This window comes from Stenella coeruleoalba (assembly GCF_951394435.1).
Source record: "Stenella coeruleoalba genome assembly, chromosome: 1".
Lineage (NCBI taxonomy): Eukaryota > Metazoa > Chordata > Mammalia > Artiodactyla > Delphinidae > Stenella > Stenella coeruleoalba.
In genome coordinates this window covers 11667786-11689520 of record NC_137169.1, presented here as the reverse complement: position 1 = coordinate 11689520, position 21735 = coordinate 11667786, and the positions used below count along the sequence as shown (strand labels likewise).

The window sequence follows — 21735 nt, the reverse complement described above, 5'->3', positions numbered from 1 at the left end:
AGAATGAAGTAATGCCATTTGCAGCAACATGGATGGACCTAGAGATTATCATACTATGTGAAGTAAGTCAGACAAAGACAAATATCATATGATATCACTTATATGGGGAATCTAAAAAAATGATACAAATGAGCTTATTTACAAAACAGAAACAGACTCACAGACTTTGAAAACAAGCTTATGGTTACCAAAGTAGAAATGTGGTGGGGAGGGATAAATTAGGAGTTTGGAATTAACAGACACACACTACTGTATATAAAATATATAATCAACAAGGACCTACTGTATAGCACAGGGAACTCTACTCAATATTCTGTAATAACTTATATGGGAAAAGAATCTGAAAAAGAATAGATATATGTATATGTATAACTGAATCACTTTGCTGTACACCTGAAACTAACACAACACTGTAAGTCAACTATACTCCAATATAAAATAAAAATTAAATTAAAAACAAGTTAAAAAAAATAGAGACAAGCTAGACTATGAGTCTCAGAGAGGTTAAGCTAACACATATATATGGAATCAAAAAAAAAAAAAAAAGGTTCTGATGAACCTAGGGGAAGGCCAGGAATAAAGACACAGATGTAGAGAATGGACTTGAGGACATGGGGAGGGGGAAGGGTAAGCTGGGACGAAGTGAGAGAGTAGCATGGACATATATACACTACCAAATGGGAAATAGATAGCTAGTGGGAAGCAGCTGCATGGCACAGGGAGATCAGCTCAGTGCTTTGCGACCACCTAGAGGGGTGGGATAAGGAGAGTGGGAGGGAGACGCAAGAGGGAGGGGATATGGGGTTATATGTATGCATATAGCTGATTCACTTTGTTATACAGCAGAAACTAACACAACACTGTAAAGCAATTATACTCCAATAAAGATGTTAAAAAATAAAAAAAGAAAGAAAGCTGCCTGAAGTCACACAGTAAATGGTAGAACAAGAGTCTAAACCCAGGTCTGCCTAATGCTAAAGCTATTCTGCCACCTTCCTTTGCATCGGCGAATGCATTCTGTGCTGCCTGGATCCCACTGGGACCTCAGTTGGCTGCTTCTAAAGGGAGCTGAGGGGCAGCCTCAGAGGCTGTGCTCCGAGCGCGGACCTCTCACCTTCTGCTGCCTGATCGCCCTGTTGACCCTCTTCTCCCGGTGCAGCCGCTGTTCCACGCGCTCCAGGGCCTCCTTCAGCAGCGCCTTTTCTTCGGCCTCTTTGTAGATGTCGTCTTCCAGCTTTGCCACCTGTGACTGGTACATCTGAACCGACACTTTGCTCTGCCTGAGCACACAGGAGAGACAAAGTCTCTTTTCCCCTCATCTTTCTCAACTCACCACCAATGCCCCCGACCTGGGAGATTCTCAAAACACTTCCATATATGCCTAACTTAGCGGTTTCATTACAAGTGGGGGAGAAGGATGAAGATTTGGGGAATAGAGGGCAGAATAAATAGCCCATGGGCTGTGGAAGTGTAGCATGAAGGTGGCAAAGGTTATGCTGCCAGCCCCTCCCAACTTCCCAGAGAGGGTGGGGGAGCTGATACCACTGAAAATATGATGGAATTATGAAAAGCACACACGTGGTGAAACATCAGACACATTCATAAAAGGTGCACCTTATTCCTTAAGAGAGAGTAGGGTACTTTAACTGCTGCTTTCTTGCCCAGAGACTTGGGTCCATCAGGCCCTGAGTCACCATCCCGCCTCCCCCCTCCACACCCAGGCCTCTGTCCTCTTGTCCTCGTCCCTACGGGTCTGCAGCTGCCCCGAGGTTTAGCCTGGAGAATGGAGGCCTGGGCCTTTTGCTGGGGACACGGGCCGTACCTGAGCTGTTCAATGTCTTTCTCGTATCGCCTCAAAAGCTCTTCTTTTCTCTCCAGCTGGTTCTTGAGTAGGGTGATCTTATCAAACACCAGGTCGAGGTCTCTTTGTCGAAGCTGGTTGACCTTCTCCCTCTCTTTTGGGGAGAGGTGTTTCATGGACACGTGACCTGACATATCTTTGATATTCATCAGACTCCCGAGGGTTTTGCTCATATCCATGTACTACGAGAAAGCGTTTCGCAGGTAAGAGGCCTGGCCCAAGACCGCTGGTGGCCACTTTGAGGAGGCAAACGTCTAATTCTGTTTCATTCATTTTCTGCAATTGCAGAGAAGAAACACATGCTTTGCAAATGAGTGCATTTGGGGCTTTTAGTACGACTTTCATTTTCCCCGCATCCATTTACACTATACCTTTTTGAGAATTGGGTGGCGGGCGGGAGGGGGAATGACAACAGACATAAACATTCACTCTTACTACCCAGTCTTCCAAGGAATTTGGCTGTGCAATTTCCAGCCCATGCTGGGATAGGAGATGGGTCTCGTGGAGCTACTGTAACAAATAAATATGTATGTGGGGTTGACGTTTAAACCATTTGCAGGGCACGCAGCTTTGGACAGGAGGGGACTGATGCTGGGTGTACCTACCAGCTTTTCACTAAGATCTAAAGCCGCAGCCACATCCGTTTTCCCTAACTTCTCAGTGGCCATGATGGACCCTGGGCTGGAAAGGCCATTCTGAGGCTGAAATGAAAAGAAAGAAAAAAAACTCTCTTGGCATTCCATTATGATTTTCTGCATCCAGAAGAATAACCCAAAGAATAATGGAAGAACTGGAAAGTTACTAAAGAATAATTCGAGAGGGTTGATTTTTTTTTTTAACATCTTTATTGGAGTATAACTGCTTTTACAATGGTGTGTTAGTTTCTGCTGTATCACGAAGTGAATCAGCTATACATATACATATGTTCCCATATCCCCTGCCTCTCGCGTCTCCCTCCCACCCTCCCTATCCCACCCCTCTAGGTAGACACACAGCACCGGGCTGCTCTCCCTGTGCGATGCAGCTGCTTCCCACTAGCTATCCATTCTACCTTTGGTAGCGTGTGTGTGTATATGTGTCCATGCCAAGAGAGTTGGTTTTAAATCCAGTCTGACTCTGTGAACTGCTTTCTTTATGACTGTGTTCCTACCCCTTCGGAGCACGACTGCCTTTGAAATGATGCATCGCTTGTGCCGTTCTTTGGCCACTGTCTCGTCTGTCTTCCCTTTAGGCCAGTGGTTCTCAACCAGGGGTGACTCTGTCCACCCTACCCCCTCTAGGACATTTAGCAATGCCTGGACACATTTGTGTTTGTCATAATTGCTGCTGGCGTCTAGTGGGTAGAGGACAAGGATGCTGCTAAACACCCCACGATACACAGGGCAGTCTCCCAAACAAACAGTTACCTGGTTCAAAACATCAGTACCGCCGAGGTTGAGAAGACAAGCTCCAGAGAAATGGGGACCATGTTGCCTTTGCTCACTATCCCCCTCCTTGCGCCCAGCGTGGCACCTGGCACTGAGTGGTGCATAGTGGGCATGTTTGTTGAATGAACGAATGAAGGTTAAGTAGAAAATAGCCTCCCTCCTTTTTATGAAAGGAATCTCATTTCTAAGCAGCAGAAACTACCCTCACAAAATTTGGCCAAACCTTCTCCCAGCTCTGGAACCTGGTGGGTGGGCGTCACTTCAGACCCTTTCCAGAGCCAATGCAGGTAGTATTTGCAGCTGCATCTCCCTAAGACCCCAACCAGCCAGCTGGCTGCTGGAAGCCCAACTGACTACACGGAAAGGCCACCAGACTGAATAGGGGGCCTGATCTGAATGACTACAAACAACCATAATAAGCCTCCTTGAAAAATAACTTGGCTTTTAATGCTTGCCATGAGCGTCTCAGCCCTAGCATTTGTTGGCACTACCCTGAAAACCTCTGAGACTAAAAAAAAAAACAACTACAAAAATCTAAAGGCCCCCAAAGTGACTGTGATAGATAAGAGTGGCCATATTTGTCTATGTATCTGTGGAGATGAGAATAAAAGAGGGTATCCGAAGATGACAATAAACCGGGCAGATCTGCTGCAAAAAGAACCTGAGATGCTGCTCAGTGGCTTCAGCTACCCTGAGTGGCATCCTCTGTACCTCTCCAGATTCCCCCCCTTTTCCTGAGGGGAGGGTCACTAAGGAAGAACCTGGGCTATGGGATCCCATCACACAGTCCCCACCCGGTCTCTGCAGGCTAGCAGACAGACCACCAGGGACACACCCATGGCTTCTTCAATCATTATTCTGTGACCTTGGGTGAGGTACTTGACCTCCCGAAGCCTTAATTTTTCTTATCTGTTAAATGGGGACAATAATAGTAACTATGACACAAGGCTGCTACGATGGCTAAGTGAGATAAGGCATGTAGCCAGCTGAGCTCCACGCCTGGCACACAGTAAGCAGTTAACAGATGTCAGCTATTCTTCCTCCTGCTCTTTCGTTTAATTACTGCCAACCTTGGAGGATTGAGAGTTGGGAGGTTTCCTGCTCTGTGGTGTCAGTGGTGGGATGAGGGCTTGTTGCCGAGGAGAAGGTAAATCTTAGAAGCAGGATCATCAGGATGTGAGATCCAGCTGAGCTCCCCACCTGGAGATGGTCCCTCTACTCCCAACCTCAGAGAAGGAAGGTTCAATTTTATCAGGAAAACCAACACGTTTCTGAAGACTCACATCTCTAGACGTGTGAGCAAATGTCTAGAAAAATTGTAGGAGAAAATGCGGGTACAGATAGGATGGCTTTATTATTTTTTCCAAAAGCTGGTTTAGACCAGCTGCTGCAGCAGGCCACACCCAGCAGGTCCTGTGGTTAACGCTGACCTGAGCTGTCCACTGTCATGTGTCAATCAAACACCCGATCAAGCATCCATTTAGGATACGGGCACCTTCAACCTGACAATCAAATTACTTCTGAAAATCCTGGCAGATACAAACTATGCTCCCTAAGAAAGGAAGCTTTTCTTGGATAATACTGTTTAAATACTGTTTAATAATAACTATGGGCTAGGCACTGGGATAAGCACTTTACATAATTATCTCCTTTAATTTTTCCATCATCATTTTACAGCTGGGAAATGAAGTCCCAGAAAGGTCAGGAGCCTGCCCAAGGTCACAGAGCTTGCAGAGCTGGGATTAGGACACAGATCTCTGATTCTAGAACTTGTGTCTTCTTAGTCATCATGGCTCCCTTCTGCTGCCCTTTATGTGTTCATGTTTTTCAGTTTATAGCAAAAAGCAAATGTTAGGCAAGCTCGTGACATAATGTTGTACATTAGCTTGTTGAATATTTTCTGCAGAATATAACATGTGATGTGAAAAGGAGGGCCCAGAGGTTGACCTGGCCAACATCAGTGCAACGCTACATCATGCTGTACATGATGGGAAGCCGCCTTTCTATTCAAACATTGGACCGCTGGTACGGCCAGGCACTGACCAGTCCATACAGGTGCTGGCCCATCAGGGAGGACCTGGTCTCGAACCAATGATGTATACAGTGGTGCCAGGGCACACGGCTAGTGTCTGTCCTCATGCCCACCCTCTCCACGTGTCAGTCAGTGCAGAGACAAATTTTCTTTGGTTACCGCTCGGAACTCTACTCTTGAAAAAGTTGGCGAGTCAGGTTTTACATCCAATATTTTCTGAACATTTTTTTCCATCCTGAGGGTCTTTAAGTCTAGAAATGATCCATCCATGTGGTCCTTATGATCTATAAAAGAAATAATTTACACTCAAAAGAAAGGCTCAGGAAGAAGTCACTGCATGTAAAAATCACAGCTGCTATTTACTGGACACTTACCACAGGCCATCCTCCCTTGGCAGGTGAGGAATCAAGGCCCAGAGAGGTGAAATGACTTGTCCAAGGCCACACAGCTAATATGAGGCTGCAGCCTCACGGGGCTGAGGCACTGAGGGTGAACCTTCGGCCACAGGTATGAGGATGGACTTGAACCCAGGCTTCTGTGTCCTAGCCCAGTGCTCTACCCAGCAGCAGGCTTGGCTTCTTGAAAGCCCTATTCCCTCTAAACAGGGTATTTATCCTGGGAAGTTCCCCAGGGTTGGTCCTTGCACAGCATCAGTCTATGAAAAAGTTTCCACTGGGCCACAGTGAAATCAGAAAAAGAAGGACAAGGTTGTGAGTTTTTCATGAAATCCTGTTTATTTAATATCAAGGCCTGCTCTTGACTCTGAGATCATGTCTCCCCAATTTTTTTTTCCTGCCCATCTTTTTTTTTTTATAACTAGAAGATATAGAAGATGGTGATCTTCTATAGAAGATGGTGGTCCTGGCAAATTGGTCAGTCCCCAAAGTGAACCCTCAAGTCTGGGGCCCACGGCTCTCAGCACAGAGCGGGTGACTGGAAGGAGGAAACTTACTTGACGAGCTGGCCTTCTCAAGTTCTTTAATTCGCGCACGAAGCTCGGATAAGGCCTTTTTCTGACGCTGAATGACTTCCTCATGTCGGGACCCTTTGCACTTGGCCCCGACGTCACTGAAGGACTGCTCCTGTGGCCGGAATGGTGAGGACAGCGGCTTTATCAGGGATCAGAATCTCCCTCTCTTGTATTTGAAGAAACATGAACAAATCATGGATCAGCAGAAACCCTGTCACTTACTTAGTACCTTGGAAAATATCATTACGGGGCTTCAGCAGAGAAGGAATTTAAAAATTTCATTTCAAATACAAAGTCACATCTAGGAAGATTTCCAACTTTCCTACCTACTTAGCATCACTATAAATAAGAGATCCCCTCTGTGTTCCATCCCCATGTTTTATTTCTCTTTTTCTTCTAATATTCATCTAAGCTTGGGTTTCCACTTGTTGTCATTCTGGTCTCATCTCTGAACAATCACATCAAATTCGCTCCTGGAGGGGCATTTTTTTTTTTTTTGCCCGCACCGTGCGGCATGCGGGATCTCAGTTCCCTGACCAGGGATTGAAACTGCGCCCCCTGCAGCGGAAGTGCAGAGTCTTAACCACTGGACCGCCAGGGAAGTCCCTGGAGGGGCATTTTTTTAGGTAAGAACATGTGATATTTTCTTCTTAAAGGGTGGTGGTTTAATATTTGCTCGAGGGAATTTGATGGGCGGACTCCTGGCTGGTCTGCAGAAAGGAAAACACTCCTCTGAGACTCCTGGACTCTCTGGAACAGCGTGGTCCAACAGAAGTTTCTGCAACAACGGAAGTATTCTCTATGTGCATCATCCAATATGGTAGTCACTAGCCATGTCGCTAGAGTTGGGTTTACGAAGGGCACAGACAGGAAAGTTCTTCCTCATCTCTTAAGGGTCATGCACATATTCTCCCCTTTGAGAATAGGAAGAATGCGGGTTTCTTCCTCCAGAAAAATTCACGTACAAAAATTTGCAGACAACTTCTGGAGCTTCAGGGACCCCCTGAAGCCCTGTCGTAGACTCCGAATTAAACAGTGCTTCCCTAGGGTAAGTGATTCATTCATCCACTCATTCATTCATACCACAAAGGTTTACTGAGCACGTCTATGTGCCACGCCTTGTTCTAGGCTCTGGGGACTTAGCAGGGACTAAAACTGGCAAAATCCCTGTTATCATAGATTCTGCATCCTAGTGTGAGCAGACAGACAATAAACAAGATAATCATGGAAAATATATGGTGGACAGTGATAGATATTAAAGAAAGAAACTGGAAATGGGATGGGGTGTTGGGAATGGTTTTCAGATGTAAGTACTGTGGCTAGGGAAGGTCCCAGTCAAAATGGCGAGAAAGGGACGAAACTGACAACTTGTTTGTTTTATCACAATCTTATAACAATTTTGGTTCAGAGAGACAGTGCTCACCAGACACTGTTTTAGGCACTAGGGAGAGATCGGGGAACCAGGCAGAAAGCTCTGCTGCTGGGGGCTCATTTCTATGGGGCAGACACACCAAACAAGCAGAAAGACATGTTCAAATTCCAGAAAGTGATAAATGCTACCAGGTAAACAAAGCAGAGAAGAGGGAAAGGGACATTTATTTGCTCTTCCTTCCTTGATTCATCAAAGGCTTATTGAAGGCCCATGTGACATGTGCCAGGCCCCACGCTGGCCACGATGGGCACAAGGCTCATGGCCTCGCTCGGGGAGCCCAGCAGGGCCGTCTGAGGTCCTCCTGGGGCCACTTCTCACCCCGTGTCCCCACCACTCATTCCTTCATTTCATTCAGGCTCTGCTCCTGGTCTCCTCCTGGGAGGCCCCCTCCCACACGCTACTCTGCCCCGAATCCTGCTGTGTCTTTCCTCGGAGCGTTCACTCCCGCTGGACATTTTGTTCGACGTTGACTTGTTTATTGCCTGTGTCTCTCCTTTTCCAGAATGTGGGCTCTGTGAGAGCAGAGTTTGTCTCCATTGTAGACTGTGCTATTCCCAGGGCCCAGCCTTATTCCCCGGGCATAGTAGGGGCTCAAGAAATACGGAGCCGGAAGGGGTCTGCCCCAGTGTTCCTGCTGGGACCAGGGCTCAGTCCCTGAGAGAAGGGGGCACTCTACCCCCGGCTGCACTTAGTAGGACCTCGAGGGAGCCCGACCCTGGCTACAGCCAGCTTACTTCCCAGGCTCTTCCTACACTGGCCTCCCTCTCTTTGAGGGTGTATGTTTGCCTTGGGAGTAAACACGAGGAATGTGTGTGTGTGTGTGTGAGCACACGCTGGAGGCTGGAGAGGAGGAGGTGGGCAGGGGTGGCCGGCCTTGGGGGTGGGGCAGCCGCAGTAGCCGGGCTGGGTGACAGCCCTTCCTCTGCCTGCAGAGCTCGCCGGAGCCCGCTGTGACCCTTACTCATGGCTCTTCTGGGAATTCGTTTATTTAGAGAAGATGGAGATTCTTTCTCATACAATGCTTAAGCCCTCTGACCCACTCTGGTTTAGAAAGCAGGAAGTAGCCTGAGTGTGGAAAGCCGTTCTGAGACAGAAAAAATCCTTTTTACTTTTATCTTGCGGCCTCCCTCCCCCATCTTCCTCAACTAACCCCTCCTCGTCACAGAAACTAAAAATCACAGGCCTCTGGTCAACAGTCCTTTCCAGCAAACACGTGCAGAGTCGCAGGGGGTCTGGTGTGGGCAGGGACCCTGAGCATCCTCCCCTGAGCCCAGCACAGGGCCTGGCATACAGCAGGTGCTCAATAGTTGTTGAACGTGTGAATGAGTATGGGCCGGGTCCTGCACGAAGAGCTTGGATTCTGACAGGAGTGAGACCTGGTTCCGGCCCCATGGAGCTCACAGCTGCGGAACCCGCTGCAGCCCCATCGCCAGGTGGCCCTAGTAACGAGGAGACACCTCTGCTAAAGTTCTCTGGATGGTGATCGTTGCCAGGGCCGGAGGGCTGGGCCACTGAGCCCTTTCCTTCACGCTGCGGGCGGCCCTGGCTCACTGCTCTTTGGCAGGGGAAAGGCATCTTTGAGAAGGCAGGAAGGCAAGCTGCCACATTTGGCCCTGTCTCCAAGTGAAAGTCCAAAGCCCGTTACTGAAACGCTCTGCTCTCTAGTTTCACAAAGCAAAGGAGATCCTTGGACTCCAGGAAACCCGGGGCCTCGAGGAAGCGCCATCCCCACAGTCAGCCGCCCACGTACAATGGGGAGCATCACAGCCCCTGCCACGGGGACAGAGGCGAGCGCCACCGTTGAGGACTGCGTGCTGAAGGCTGTTCTCGCTCTAGGACACGATCCCTGTGTGCTGCACCGCTGGGACTTCCAGGCATGCAAAGGCCTCTGGGCAGAGGTTGCCAAGAGTCAGCCATGGAGTGTAAGTGGCATGGCTCTTTGGGAAGGCAGTTTGGCCATGCCAAGCACAGTTTAGGCTGTCCTCTGGACATCTCGGAATCACATCTAGGAATTTGTTCTACATACTTACAAGGATATTCACTACAGCAACGTGTGGAAGTAGAAACAAATGTCCATCAATACGGGACTGGTTGGATAAAAGGGACGTGATGGAATTCATTGCTGCCGTTTAAAAGAATGAGGTAGATCTTTACATGCTTACTTGACAATATGCCCATTAAATAGTCTTATGTGAGAAAAAAATAGTTGCAGAATATATGCGGCTTGATACCATGTTTTGAAAAAACCCTATTAAATAAATATATGTATATGTAAGTTTGCGCATGTTTGTGTGTATAAATTCATTTCTCAACAACCCCATGGGGGGGCGGTGACTGGATTACTCCCACTTCCCAGATGAGGGAATTGGTACTCAGGTGCATCCTTGAGGTCACAGGGTTTCTGAGTGGAGGAGTCAATATTGGAATTGAATGCAAGCCTGACCTTCAACCACCGCACAATCCTGACTGTATGAGCACGTGGTGGTTTCTGTGAGGAAAAGGTCTGATGGCACACGTACCAAGCTGTTGATAACATACATTTCACATAAGCAAGTAATATTTTTGGAACTTAAAATGAAGATGTTTACAAAAGCAAAGAAAGGTGCTTCCCTGGTGGCTCAGTGGTTAAGAATCCGCCTGCCAATGCAGGGGACACAGGTTTGATCCCTGGTCTGGGAAGATCCCACATGCCGCGGAGCAACTAAGCCCGTGCGCCACAACTACTGGGCCTGCAGTCTAGAGCCTGCGAGCCACAACTACTGAGCCTGCGTGCCGCAACTACTGAAACCCGTGTGCCTAGAGCCTGTGCTCCGCAACAAGAGAAGCTACAGCAATGAGAAGCCTGTGCACCACAAAGAAGAGTAGCCCCCATTCGCCGCAACTAGAGAAAGCCTGCGTGCAGCAGCGAAGACCCAACACAGCCACACACACACACACACACACAATAATAATAAAAGTAAAAGTTCTCCTAGATCCCAAACTGCCCTCCTTCCCACATATATTCCTCCTGAAACATATTTCTGCCTCAGGGCCTTTGTAGTGGCCATTACCCTGCCTGGACCGCCCTTCCCCAGCTGTGCCTTGTCATTCAAACTGGAACCTCACATCACCCTGTTAAAAAAAAAAAAAAAAAAAAAGCACAAAGAAAGCCACTGCTGGGCTCTTTCTTAGCTTGTCTTTCTAGCTGCCCAGGGACAGGGCAGGCACTCACCTCCTGGCTGCTCAAGAAAATATCGGTGTGGATCGGTTCTATCTGCACCGAGATGTCACACGTCTGGGTTGCGCTCCTGGCCTTCTGTTCCCTCTCCTTGTGCAGCTGGAGCCTGTGTTTCTCTTGGGAGGCCCTAGGGCAGAGAAGATGAGACACTGGGCAGCAGAGTGGTTGGCAGCATGCATTCCGGGAACCGTGAATGACCTTTGTACCCACGAACAGAATTGGAAAAGGGACCCCCATTTTTACAGGGAACCAAAATCTTTGAGCCTTCAAGTCTACTGCCCGAAGATTTCTAGGGAAATGAGCTTCGGGGGACTTAAGGCTACAGTGACCAGACAGGCAGGCCCCTACCCATCCTTGCTTCCTGCATTGGGTCTGCGGGACACCTGCTGTGACATTCATGGGGGGTATTTACTGTGTGTCTGCTGTTTCTAACACTTATTATGTGTCAACCCTTCTATTTCTCATAGAAGTCCCATGAGGTGGGGACTCTGCTTGCCCCGTTTTACAGACAAGGAGAGAGACATAGAGCAATTTGCCTGTGGTTGTGGAGCTTGTAGGTGAAGGCGCCTGGCCTCGAATCCATGCAGCCTGGGTCTGGAGCCTATTCTTTTAATCACTATGTGAATCTGCCTTGGCCATGAACCACGAAGCACATGAAGCTACAGGGTACACATGAGATATCAATTCTACGCAAACTTTCTTGGGAAAAACATTAATCTTATGTCAAAATATGGATACACTATAGATGGAAATGCAAACTCACATGTATTTTTGAGACGAATCCGTGGGACCACAACAATATATTTAGTTTAAGCTGACCTCTGACACCTCCAGTCGATACCTTTGTACAGTCAATATTTACTACGTTCCTTTATATGCCAGGCACCGTGTGAATGCTGGGGAGTCATAGAGTCTACACAGGGGTTCTCATGGGGAAGGCAGACAATCAGCAGGTGGGAGCAGCCTGGCTGTGTGAGAAGGGTTCGCTCAAGTGGCATGAAGCAGCTGATGGACCCCAGGCAGAGCAGGAGCCCTTGGCTATGTTTCGTGGCGGCAAATGATGGAGGGCTTCCTGGAGGAAGTGGCATTTAAGCTGAGACTCATCTGGAATATTGGGCAGGAATGTCTAGATGCACAGAACTGAGCAAAGCTTTGTTTTAAATGATGAGGTTGTAAAGCAATGAAATGTATGTCATTCATTCATCTACTCATTCATTCAACTCTTCAACCAGCATTGACTGAGCACCGCCCCCCCACCGCCCCCTGCTCTGCCTCTCTGTGCCAGGCTCCCTGGGCACTTGGGTGTGCCTGGGCTCCACACACCCGCCGTGCAGACCTTCCTACCCACCTGAGTGTCTGCTTGAGGGCCTCTAGCTCCTTGTCCTTCTTCTCCAGCAGGCTGCTCATCTGTGCCATCTTTTCCTTGAGCACACTCAGCTCGCTGCTTTGTTGCTGGACCAGCGCCACATTCCGCTCCAGCTCCACCTTCTGCTTCTCGTTAAGCTCCCCTGGGAGTGACGTGGAAGCTGGTGAGGGGGTCTCCCGCCCCGGGTCTCCGCGAGGGCCACAGCAGCTCTGCCAGGCCTCTAAGAGCCACGAGGCGGTCCACCCTCCAGGGATGCTCTGGGGGCTTCAGTAACGGCCAGGAGGTCTGCGTGCGTCTTCCCCCCCAAAACAGCAAAACGGCATTACCTTTCAGTGAGCGCTGGCGCCATGAGGCAGCCCGCGAGGCGCCTGCCCAGCCCCAGCTGTCAGGACCTGTGAGCCTGTGGCATGCTAGGGCACCTTCGGCTGCCTGCTCTGCATGTTTGCCTATGGCGTTCTAAGGCCTCTGGAGACTGCTCTGCTCATGAGCCTGCCAGAGGCAACAGCTTCCAACCACGGACCGGTGGAGACAGGCAGGGGTACACAGCCCAGCTCCCTCCCACCCCAGATGGCACCCCTGCGACCACACTGCAGTAGTAACCTCAGTCCCCCACTATGCCCACTGACCGACCAGCACAGCCGTTATCTGCTTTCTTCCCCCTCCTGTCTTACTTCACCTCCACTGCTGTCTTCCCTGGGATCATCTCTCAAATAAACCACCTGCAGTGGAATTCTGGTCTTAGGGGTCTGCTTGTGGGAAAACCCAAAGTAAGACACCTACACTGGGACTTCCCTGGCGGTCCAGCCATTAAGACTCTGCGCTTCCAGCGCAGGGGGCGAGGGACTGATCCCTGGTCGGGGAACTAAGATCCCACATGCCGCAGGGCCAGAAAAAAGACACCAACACTGCCTTGAGTCTTCAAAGCAACACTACAAGGCAGTTCCTAGTAACACCCCCATGTCACAGGTGCAGAAACTGAGGTTCACAGAGGTCAGGGGACTTGCCTAAAGTCGCTCAACTAATAAACAGCACATCCAGAACCGGGTCCAGCGCCTCCCCGTTCTAGAACTGGACACTGTAGCCTCTCTCCCACGTGTTCTCATAACTTGGTATGGAAAAATCACTCTTAGAGAAATCCTGCCATAAAAGCCTTGGGGACATCAGCTGGTCCAGACACAGGAGCAAACACCACTGAAGGTCTGGGGTGCACAGGATTTGAGATGGGGACGAGAGGAGTGTTCCTCACCCTCCCTCCACCTCCCCAAACCTAGTTACAGCCCACGACTCCTGCCCTTTGGCTGGATGGAAGCTAGGGATGGGAAAAGAAGACAGCTCTAAGAAGCAAGAAGAAGAGAGGCAAAAATAAAAGTCTGGGAGAAGAAGGGTCAAGTAGGAATATTCAGTCAGACTTGTGTCCGTCCAGAAGAGAGCGGACCTCGCAGCCATTTCACCCCTACTCTAGTGGTCTCTGACGTCCAAATCAACCCCGGGAGGCAGACGTGCTGCAGGTGTTTTTGCATCAGAGGAAGGAGAGGCCCGGGGGACACCTTACTTGAGGTCCCTAAGCTGTTGGGTGCTAGGACTTGTGCCGGCTGGCCTGTCCAGGGGCGCCCACGGTTGACCCCCAAGCCTTTGCCCCCAGAGACAAATCCTCTGTGGTCATCAGAGATTCTCTCCAAAAAAGAAAGTTGCGTTTCCATACAGAGGTCCAGAGCCATCTGAGAATGTTCCCTGTAGCCCCATGTCAAAAGGAATCAGTTCAATACCCAGGATACAGTGCTTGCTGACCCTGAGCTAAAAGTACTGTGACGGCCCAGGAAATCAGGTTGAGTGGGATTTTGAATGCCCAGCTTTCCAACCCTTCAGACACGTTTCTTTCCTTTCTTGAAGTGGGTCAGGAAATCAAGGGACATGGGCAAGTGTACACACCTCTCAAATCTGACATTCGGCTATGGGCTTCAGTGAGGTTCCTCCGTAACCTCATGATGATCTCCTGCTGAGACAGGATTTCCTTCTGAGCAGTCAATAAGTCCTCTCTGAAATTCACAGAAACAGACCAAGTCAGTTCAACGCAATCTCCCTGGTGTCTTGAGTGCCTGGAAGGGGCCAAGTACAAAGGCAAAGTGATCCCCAGTCAATGATGGTCCGCGTGATGCCAGTCCCAGCAAGGGCGATAAGCACACTCTTTAAAAATTCTCAAAACAAAAATCCATTTTGATCCACCTTCATTACAAAGAAATACATGGAGACAGAACAAAGGATCCCGGCCGGGTTCGCTCTGAGGTTGAGATACGACTAGTATGAAGTTGAAACCTCTTGCTGCTCAAGCGTCTGTCAGCGTGAACCAGTGCTCTTGTGGACTTTTGATCTTTGGTGCAAAGAGGAAGGAAGACTATTTTTTTGTGGGTTCAGGGATTCTTTGAGGACGAGGAAGAGGAGAGAGAAGAGGACGGTATGGCTTCCGTTCTCTCACCAGCTTCTTTTAATTCCTGATGGAGAGACGTGGTACCACGTGAGTGAGTGGTGCTCATGGGGCCCTTTGCAGAAGTGTGGGCCCTGGGGCCCAGAAAATCAAGGGGGACACAGGGAGGGTGGGATGAGGGCAGCTCTTTGGCCCCATGCCCCAGAGGGCAGGACGTCTTTGGCACCATGACGATCAGGGTGGCTGACAGGGAAGCAGTGTTCCGTGGGAAGGGGCCCAGCGTGACAGCGGGAGAGGTGCCCTGAGGGGGGTTATGAGCAAGGGTGAGACATCCCAGCCCTGAGAGACGCGTGCTGTGTGTGTGTGTCTGTCTATCTGTGTGTCTCTCTCTCTACTCCTTGGCTATAACTCTTCCAACTTGAGGATGAAACTCTGCCTCAAGGGTGTCCACAGCTAAGGAAGTGGACCAGAGAAGAGTAACGTGGTGCTGATTCTTCTCCAGGTCGTGGCTACTGCTGTCTTTAGAGAGAGCTCTTTCTACCAGGAGGAGTCAGTTAGGAACTTTTCAGAACATGGAGGCTGAGTATCTGAGTATCTTTGCCCTCTTGAGGTAAAACCCCTGTGACGTTAGACTTTGGTAACTGGTACGTGGCGCAGGGCTCAGGCTGGTGGCTCGTCTTTTTCGAGAAACTTTCTGAATCCTTTCTCTGCATCACATTCCTGCCTACTGTTTGGACACTGCTTGTCAGTGGCTTTCAGGATCTTTCCCATTCATGGATTTTGTTTCCCTGGAAACTGTCAGCTCTTTGTGGCTCCAGGTATGGACTTTGGGGTTGGGAGGAAGCTTCAAGGTCGTTTAGTCCAACCTCTTAACTTTGAACCATCTGCAGGACCCACTCCACCAAGTGGTGTTTGAAACCCGCTTATAATACCCAGGAATGCACTTGTCTCGAGCAGGTACTTGGAAAAAGTAGCCAGTCATAGCATTAGCTGGCATTCATGTACCTCATCTCACCAGCAGGGAAGCCGAGGCACAGGAGGTGATGTGACCTGCCCGGGGCCACACACCTGGAGAGTGTTGAGTTGGAATTTGAACATGATCGAGAAACTAAAGGGATCGAAAAACTCAAATACCAGCAAGAATAGCCCAGACTCAACTCCTTTTTGCAGACTCTGACAACGTGGCCAGAAGCAGGGGTCCGGTCGGGTACTCACATCAGGTGTCCACACACTGCGTCTTTGGCGGTGCTCTCCACCGGAGGCGCTGCCACAGGGTCTTGCTGTGTTTCCCCCTCCTGGGCTGAATCAGAGGGACAGGCCAGCGTCACCGCAGTCCTTACACAACGGATGTCTTCCTTCCCCTTTGCTTATCAACACACCTATGTCTTTCTCAACTTACAAAGCTTCCCTATGCCCCCAGCCCTCTCCACCTAATGGGAACCAACGTGTGTTCTGTGTCACAGGCTGCCGCCTCCCGCCGCACCACGTATGAGCTCATGAAATCTTCCCAGCTACTCTCTAAGGCAGGGATCACTGACTCCATTGACAGACGAGGAGATGGGCGCAGGAGGGGTGGAGCCTTAACCCCTGGGTCGCACCTCCTGCCCTATTTCCTGCTCTCCGCTCAGACGAGAGTCTCGTCCTGTCCTCACCTCCCACCTACTCCTCAGCCCACGCCTCCAGTTTCCGCCCTCACCCTCAGTTCACCCACTCATTTATTCGTTCGACAGATGCTTAGGGAGCACCTGCTTGATGGCAGGCATGGAGCTAAGAGTGGGGTGACAAAGATGTAGTCGCTCTCGGGTCCCAGCTGAAACATCCTCCCTCCGACCTGGACTTGGGCTGGGAGACTGAGTCCCGTCCTGTGCCCGTGCCACGGTGCCCTGTCCATCCTGGGTCCCCTGTCAGGGCAGCGATTTGGCTAGCTGCCTGGCCTGTCCATTGCTGAACCCCCAGTGCCTAGAATGAGCTTGGCACATAATAGATGATCAGTTATGCACGTTGAGTGAATGAATCCACGAGGTGAGCCCTGACAGCTTGTCAACTGGCTTGAGGCTAGGACCACGGTTCTCAGCCAGTGGGGAGTTTACCCTGAAGGGGACGTTTGGCCACGTCTGGAGACATTTTTGCTTGTCGCACTGGGGTGGGGGTGGGGGCTACTGGCATCCGGTGGGTAGAGGCCGGGGTGGCTGCTCAGCGCCTAAGTGCACAGGACGGCCCCCAACCAAGAGCCCTCCAGCCCAAATGGCAGTACTGGTGCCGAGGATGAGAAGCCCTGGCCCGAGGCCTCTACTTCCAGAACTCTTTTCCAAGAGCGCACTGTCTTTAGTTTTACGCATCACCTTGGTCATTCAGGGCGAACAAGTGCTCACAACTCTTGAGTTCTTTCTTCAGCCTCTTTTTTTTTTTTTAAAGAGATAAACCCCAGCTGGTTATAAAAGTGCATTAGACAAAGTTGCAAATTGCTGATGGCAGAGAGATGCCTTTGAAAGGCCCCTGCACGGGATGTTTCCACATGGAAAAGATGATTCCCGTGGTGCTGCTCTGACACCCCTAACAGCCCCGGCAGCCTGTGCCCCTCGCTGGCTGACCGGCTCGGCACAAAGGCTGTCCCTGCTCATTGCTGTTACTTCTGTTGAACCTGGGCCTTGAGGGCGCCTAACCTTGCTGTGTAACAAGAAGAAAAGGCCTCCAGACAATAGAGGAGCTTTTAAATGAGGTGCAGACTTTTCTTCTGCATCAGCCCAGGGGGACCCACAGGGTCATCAGAACCTGCCCTGAGCACTAAGATTTCCTCGGCGTCTCTCTGGACCAACCTGGGTCATTGTCCTTCAACGTTGCAATCTCTCCTATTTTTTTACGGTGTTCGGTCACTTTCTGGAGTCTTTCTTCAAGACTCACAATCGTCTGGGTGTGCTGTTTGATTTGGTCCTTGTATTCCATGATCTGTTTTTCAAATCCGTGCTTCTGGGATTCCTGTTCTTCTTGGAGGGCCCTTACTGTGAGCTGTTGCAGCTGCATCCGCTCCTCCATCATGATCTGGGAGAACAGACGTGGTTAACATGATCTTGGGAGCTGGATAAGAGGACGATAACAGCAATACAACATGGGCCCCCTGCACCCACCAGCACCAAGCTCTGCCCCGCCCCAGGACCTTTGCACGTGCTGTTCCCTCTGCACGGTACAATCTTCCCCCAGCTCCTCGCATGGCTGACGCCTCATGTGACAGGCCTCAGCTCCAATGTCACCTCCTCAGAGAGGCCCTCCCTGACTGCCTATCTGAAGGAGACATGATCCTGTTTTATTTCCCCTGAGGCACTTATCACCATCTGAATGATCTCTTGTCTTTATTTCTTGCTCCCACTGGAATGTAAGCTCCATGAGAGCAGAAACTTACCCTTTCTTATTTACCAATATGCCCACAGCATCAGTGTCTAGATCCCTGTCACAGCATCTAGACCCAGATGCTCAGTAAGTGTGGGTTGAATTAGTCAGTGAACAATTTTATAAGAGAAAAGTGAATGAATTTGTAGTTCTTAAAAACAAAAATGGGGCTTCCCTGGTGGCGCAGTGGTTGAGAGTCCGCTTGCCGATGCAGGGGACACGGGTTCGTGCCCCGGTCTGGGAAGATCCCACATGCCATGGAGCGGCTGGGCCCGTGAGCCATGGCCGCTGAGCCTGTGCGTCCGGAGCCTATGCTCCGCAACGGGAGAGGCCACAACAGTGAGAGACCCGCGTACCGCAAAAACAAACAAACAAAAAAACCCCAAAATGATCAGTGGTCCCCTGATGGTGAGTCAGAACTTTTCCCTTGACCGCCCTCCACCTTCCTCCCCTCTCGGGATGACATCATTCTCCTGCTACCTGGATGACGTCATCCTCCTCCTCCTGATTCCCTTAACACATTGAGCCTCTGATCTTCTCCAGATGCGTAAATTCTCTGCCTGAGACGCTCACACGTGCCTGCTGTCTCAACAATCACTCCCCCAAGGCTATCTTGCAAATTTTGTTCTTGCTTCCTGCCCCAAATCTATTTTTTCGCCCTGCCAAAAGTTTGGGCAACTTTTGAACTTGGTACCCCACACTCGTCTCGGTCTGAATTCTTCACCTTCTCCAGAAGACAGCCCCTCTCCCACAAGAGACCCCCCCCCCCCCCCCGCCACACACACAAACCCCAACCCCCATCTTCCCCGCATCTCCACCGTGTGTCATCAGCCCGCCCGGTGCCCTGGCTCCAAGCTCGCCCGCCTCCTTTGGTTCTTCCCTCTTCTCAGTGCTCCTGTCCTGTCAGTCAGTTGTCGAGTCCTGCCATTTTTTCTGCTCACTCTCTCCAGAGCGACTCCTTCCTTCCCCTCCTCTGCTGCCCCGAGTGTCCAGGTCCTATGACTCAGGACTACAGCAACAACGTGCCACGCCCCGAGCCGGTGCCTCCAAGTCCAGTCCCACTCAGGTTCACTCTGTGCACTTCTGCCAGGTCAATCCTCATCAACTCCTTGTCCACAGACCTGTCTGTTCAATGTATGAAGGACAGGTGGGTGCAACATTGAGCCCTGATGGTGGAGGGCCTTGAATGCTGAGATGAAATTGAAAAACATTATCTTAACGTCTGAGGAATAGTCGCTGATCCCTAAATTCTGGGGCTGCTCAGTGCTTCAGCCTGATCCTGTGAAGACCCTGAATTACAACATCTTAGAAGACCCTGGACAGAGGGCGTCATCTTAGCTTCTGTTTACTTTTTATACTAATGCTTCCAGCAGAGGGTGATTTGACCCTGCCAGAGACATTTGGCAAAGTTGGAAGACATTTTTGGTTGTCACAACTGGGGGAAGGGTGCCACTGGCATCTCGTGAGTACAGACCAGGGATGTTGCTACACATCCTATAATGCACAGGACGTGAGAAAGAGTTACCCCACCCCAAACATCAACAGTGCAGAGGCTGAGAACCCCTGGTCTAAACCACGCGTCCTCATGGCATCGTGATCTCGCATTGAAGGGAGAATTCTCCCGTCCCCAGAAGGCACTGACTTACCATTTTCGTCTTAGCAGTTTCCAGTTCAGCTAATGTTTCACTTAATTTCATGGTGAGGCTCTCTGCTTTTAGACTTTCAGCCGTCTTTGTTTTCTGAGTCTTTTCTACCATGGCCAATGCATCATTTAATTTATCATTTAAAATGTCTTCTTTTTGCATTTTTAAATCTATCTCCTAGACAAACAGCAAACATCAAATTAACAGAAATTCAGGTATAAATATCTACCCTAGCCTCTCCCTCCCCTGTTTTCAGAGAGGAGGTGACCTCTGTTCTGGTATTGTTCTGTTGATCCTTTTAAAGTCCAAAGTCCATGTTTTCTCTGGAAGGTTCCAATGATTACAGAACTCTTTTTTTATATGCAGCTGAGATCTGTCTACTTGAGATTTCTGGTCTCTGAGCTCAGTGCTGTCACCTGGAGCTCATCGAACAAGTTTTATTTCTCTTTTATGAGACAGCCCTTTAAATATTTGAGGAGGGCTGTCATGTCTCTCCCTAAATCTATTTTCCAGGATAAATGTGCCAAGTTCCTTCACCCCTTCGTCACAGGACCTGCCTCCAGGACACTCCTCCATCTTCCTCTGTGGCTTCGGCCGTGGGATGACCTCCCCTCGTCCCGTGGGGCCCCGGCAAGATTGGACTCTGGTCGCCATGTCCTCAACACCTTCTCCCTCCTCCCGGGACCCATTCTTCCGATCTTTGTCGAAATTCTACTCTCCTCCTTGGGTCCATTCTCCAACACTGTGGAATGTGGGCTTCGTGACAGGCACTGTGCTGGGGCTGGACGCACTTTATTTATTTATTTGACTTCATTCTCTAGAGCAGTTTTAGGTTCACAGTAAAATTGAGCAGAAAGTACAGAGTTTCCATGAACTCCTGCCCCCATCACATGCACAGACTCCTCCACGGTCAACATCCCCACTGGACTGGTACATTTCTTACACTGATGAACCTGCCTCCACACATCATTGTCCCCCAAAGTCCATAGTTTACGTTAGGGTTCACTCTTGGTATTGCACATTCTGTGGGTTTGGACAAATGTACAATGACATGTGTCTACCATTAGAGTACCATGCAGAATAGTTTTACTGCCCTAAAAACCCTACGTATTCCTTCTGTTCACCACCACTCCCCTAACCAATCCCTGATCTTTTTTTTTTTTTTAATCCCTGATCTTTTAACTGTCGCCATAGTTTTGCCTTTTCCAGAACGTCATATAGTCGGAATCATACTGCATGTAGCCTTTTCATGAACATTATTTAATCCAAAACAACCCCCCCAGGGGACTTCTCTGGCGGTCTGGTGGTTAAGACTCCACGCTTCCACTGCAAGGAGCATGGGTTTGATCCCTGGTTGGGGAACTAAGATCCCGCGTGCTGTGCGGCACAGCCAAATAAAGAAAAAGAAAGAAGAAAGAAAAAGAAGAAAATAACCCCCCAGTGATTCTATGTATGGTAATATTTGGGAGCCTTTCTTTGAAGAAAACGATCTAAGATCGATGTGAATGGACTTGAAGATCTGTTTAGTCCCATCTGGTCTAGTTATTTATTTATTTGGCTGCATCGGATCCTTGTTGCGGCATGCGGGATCTTTCGTTGCAGTGAGAGGGCTCTTCGTGACGGCGTGCGAGCTCCTCTCTAGTTGTGGCGCGTGCGGGCCTAGTTGCCCTGCGGCATGTGGGATCTTAGTTCCCCGACCAGGGATCGAACCCGCGTCCCCTGCATTGGAAGGCAGATTCTTAACCATTGGACCACCGTGGAAGTCCCGGCCCCATCTGGTCTTGAAAATCCTTTGAAATTGTATTTACCTGTATTTAAATTTAACCCACTATTGTCAGGTTGTGTGTTTATCACGTGCCTTGACTTTTGAGATATTGGCTTGCGTGTGTGTGTGTGTGTGTGTGTGTGTGTGTGTGTGTATGTGTGTCTTGTACTGTTGGGACCCAGGAGGGGTGAATTCAGTCCTCCAGCTTGGAGGTGC

At 49.7% G+C, this 21735-nt stretch overlaps 1 protein-coding gene across 1 annotated transcript in view; it reads right to left on the bottom strand.

Annotated features, from left to right (window-relative positions):
- Positions 1–21735, bottom strand: part of FHAD1 (forkhead associated phosphopeptide binding domain 1) — a 133520-nt gene that overhangs the window by 11046 nt on the left and 100739 nt on the right. The window contains exons 20-30 of the mRNA XM_079928530.1: positions 19758–19931; positions 17544–17766; positions 15943–16027; positions 14235–14341; positions 12288–12447; positions 10934–11066; positions 6273–6402; positions 5480–5604; positions 2467–2562; positions 1823–2043; positions 1115–1280 (exon numbers count right to left, since the gene is read on the bottom strand). Coding sequence (XP_079784656.1) covers positions 1115–1280; positions 1823–2043; positions 2467–2562; positions 5480–5604; positions 6273–6402; positions 10934–11066; positions 12288–12447; positions 14235–14341; positions 15943–16027; positions 17544–17766; positions 19758–19931 — 1620 coding nt within the window. The remainder of the gene's footprint in view (positions 1–1114; positions 1281–1822; positions 2044–2466; positions 2563–5479; positions 5605–6272; positions 6403–10933; positions 11067–12287; positions 12448–14234; positions 14342–15942; positions 16028–17543; positions 17767–19757; positions 19932–21735) is intronic.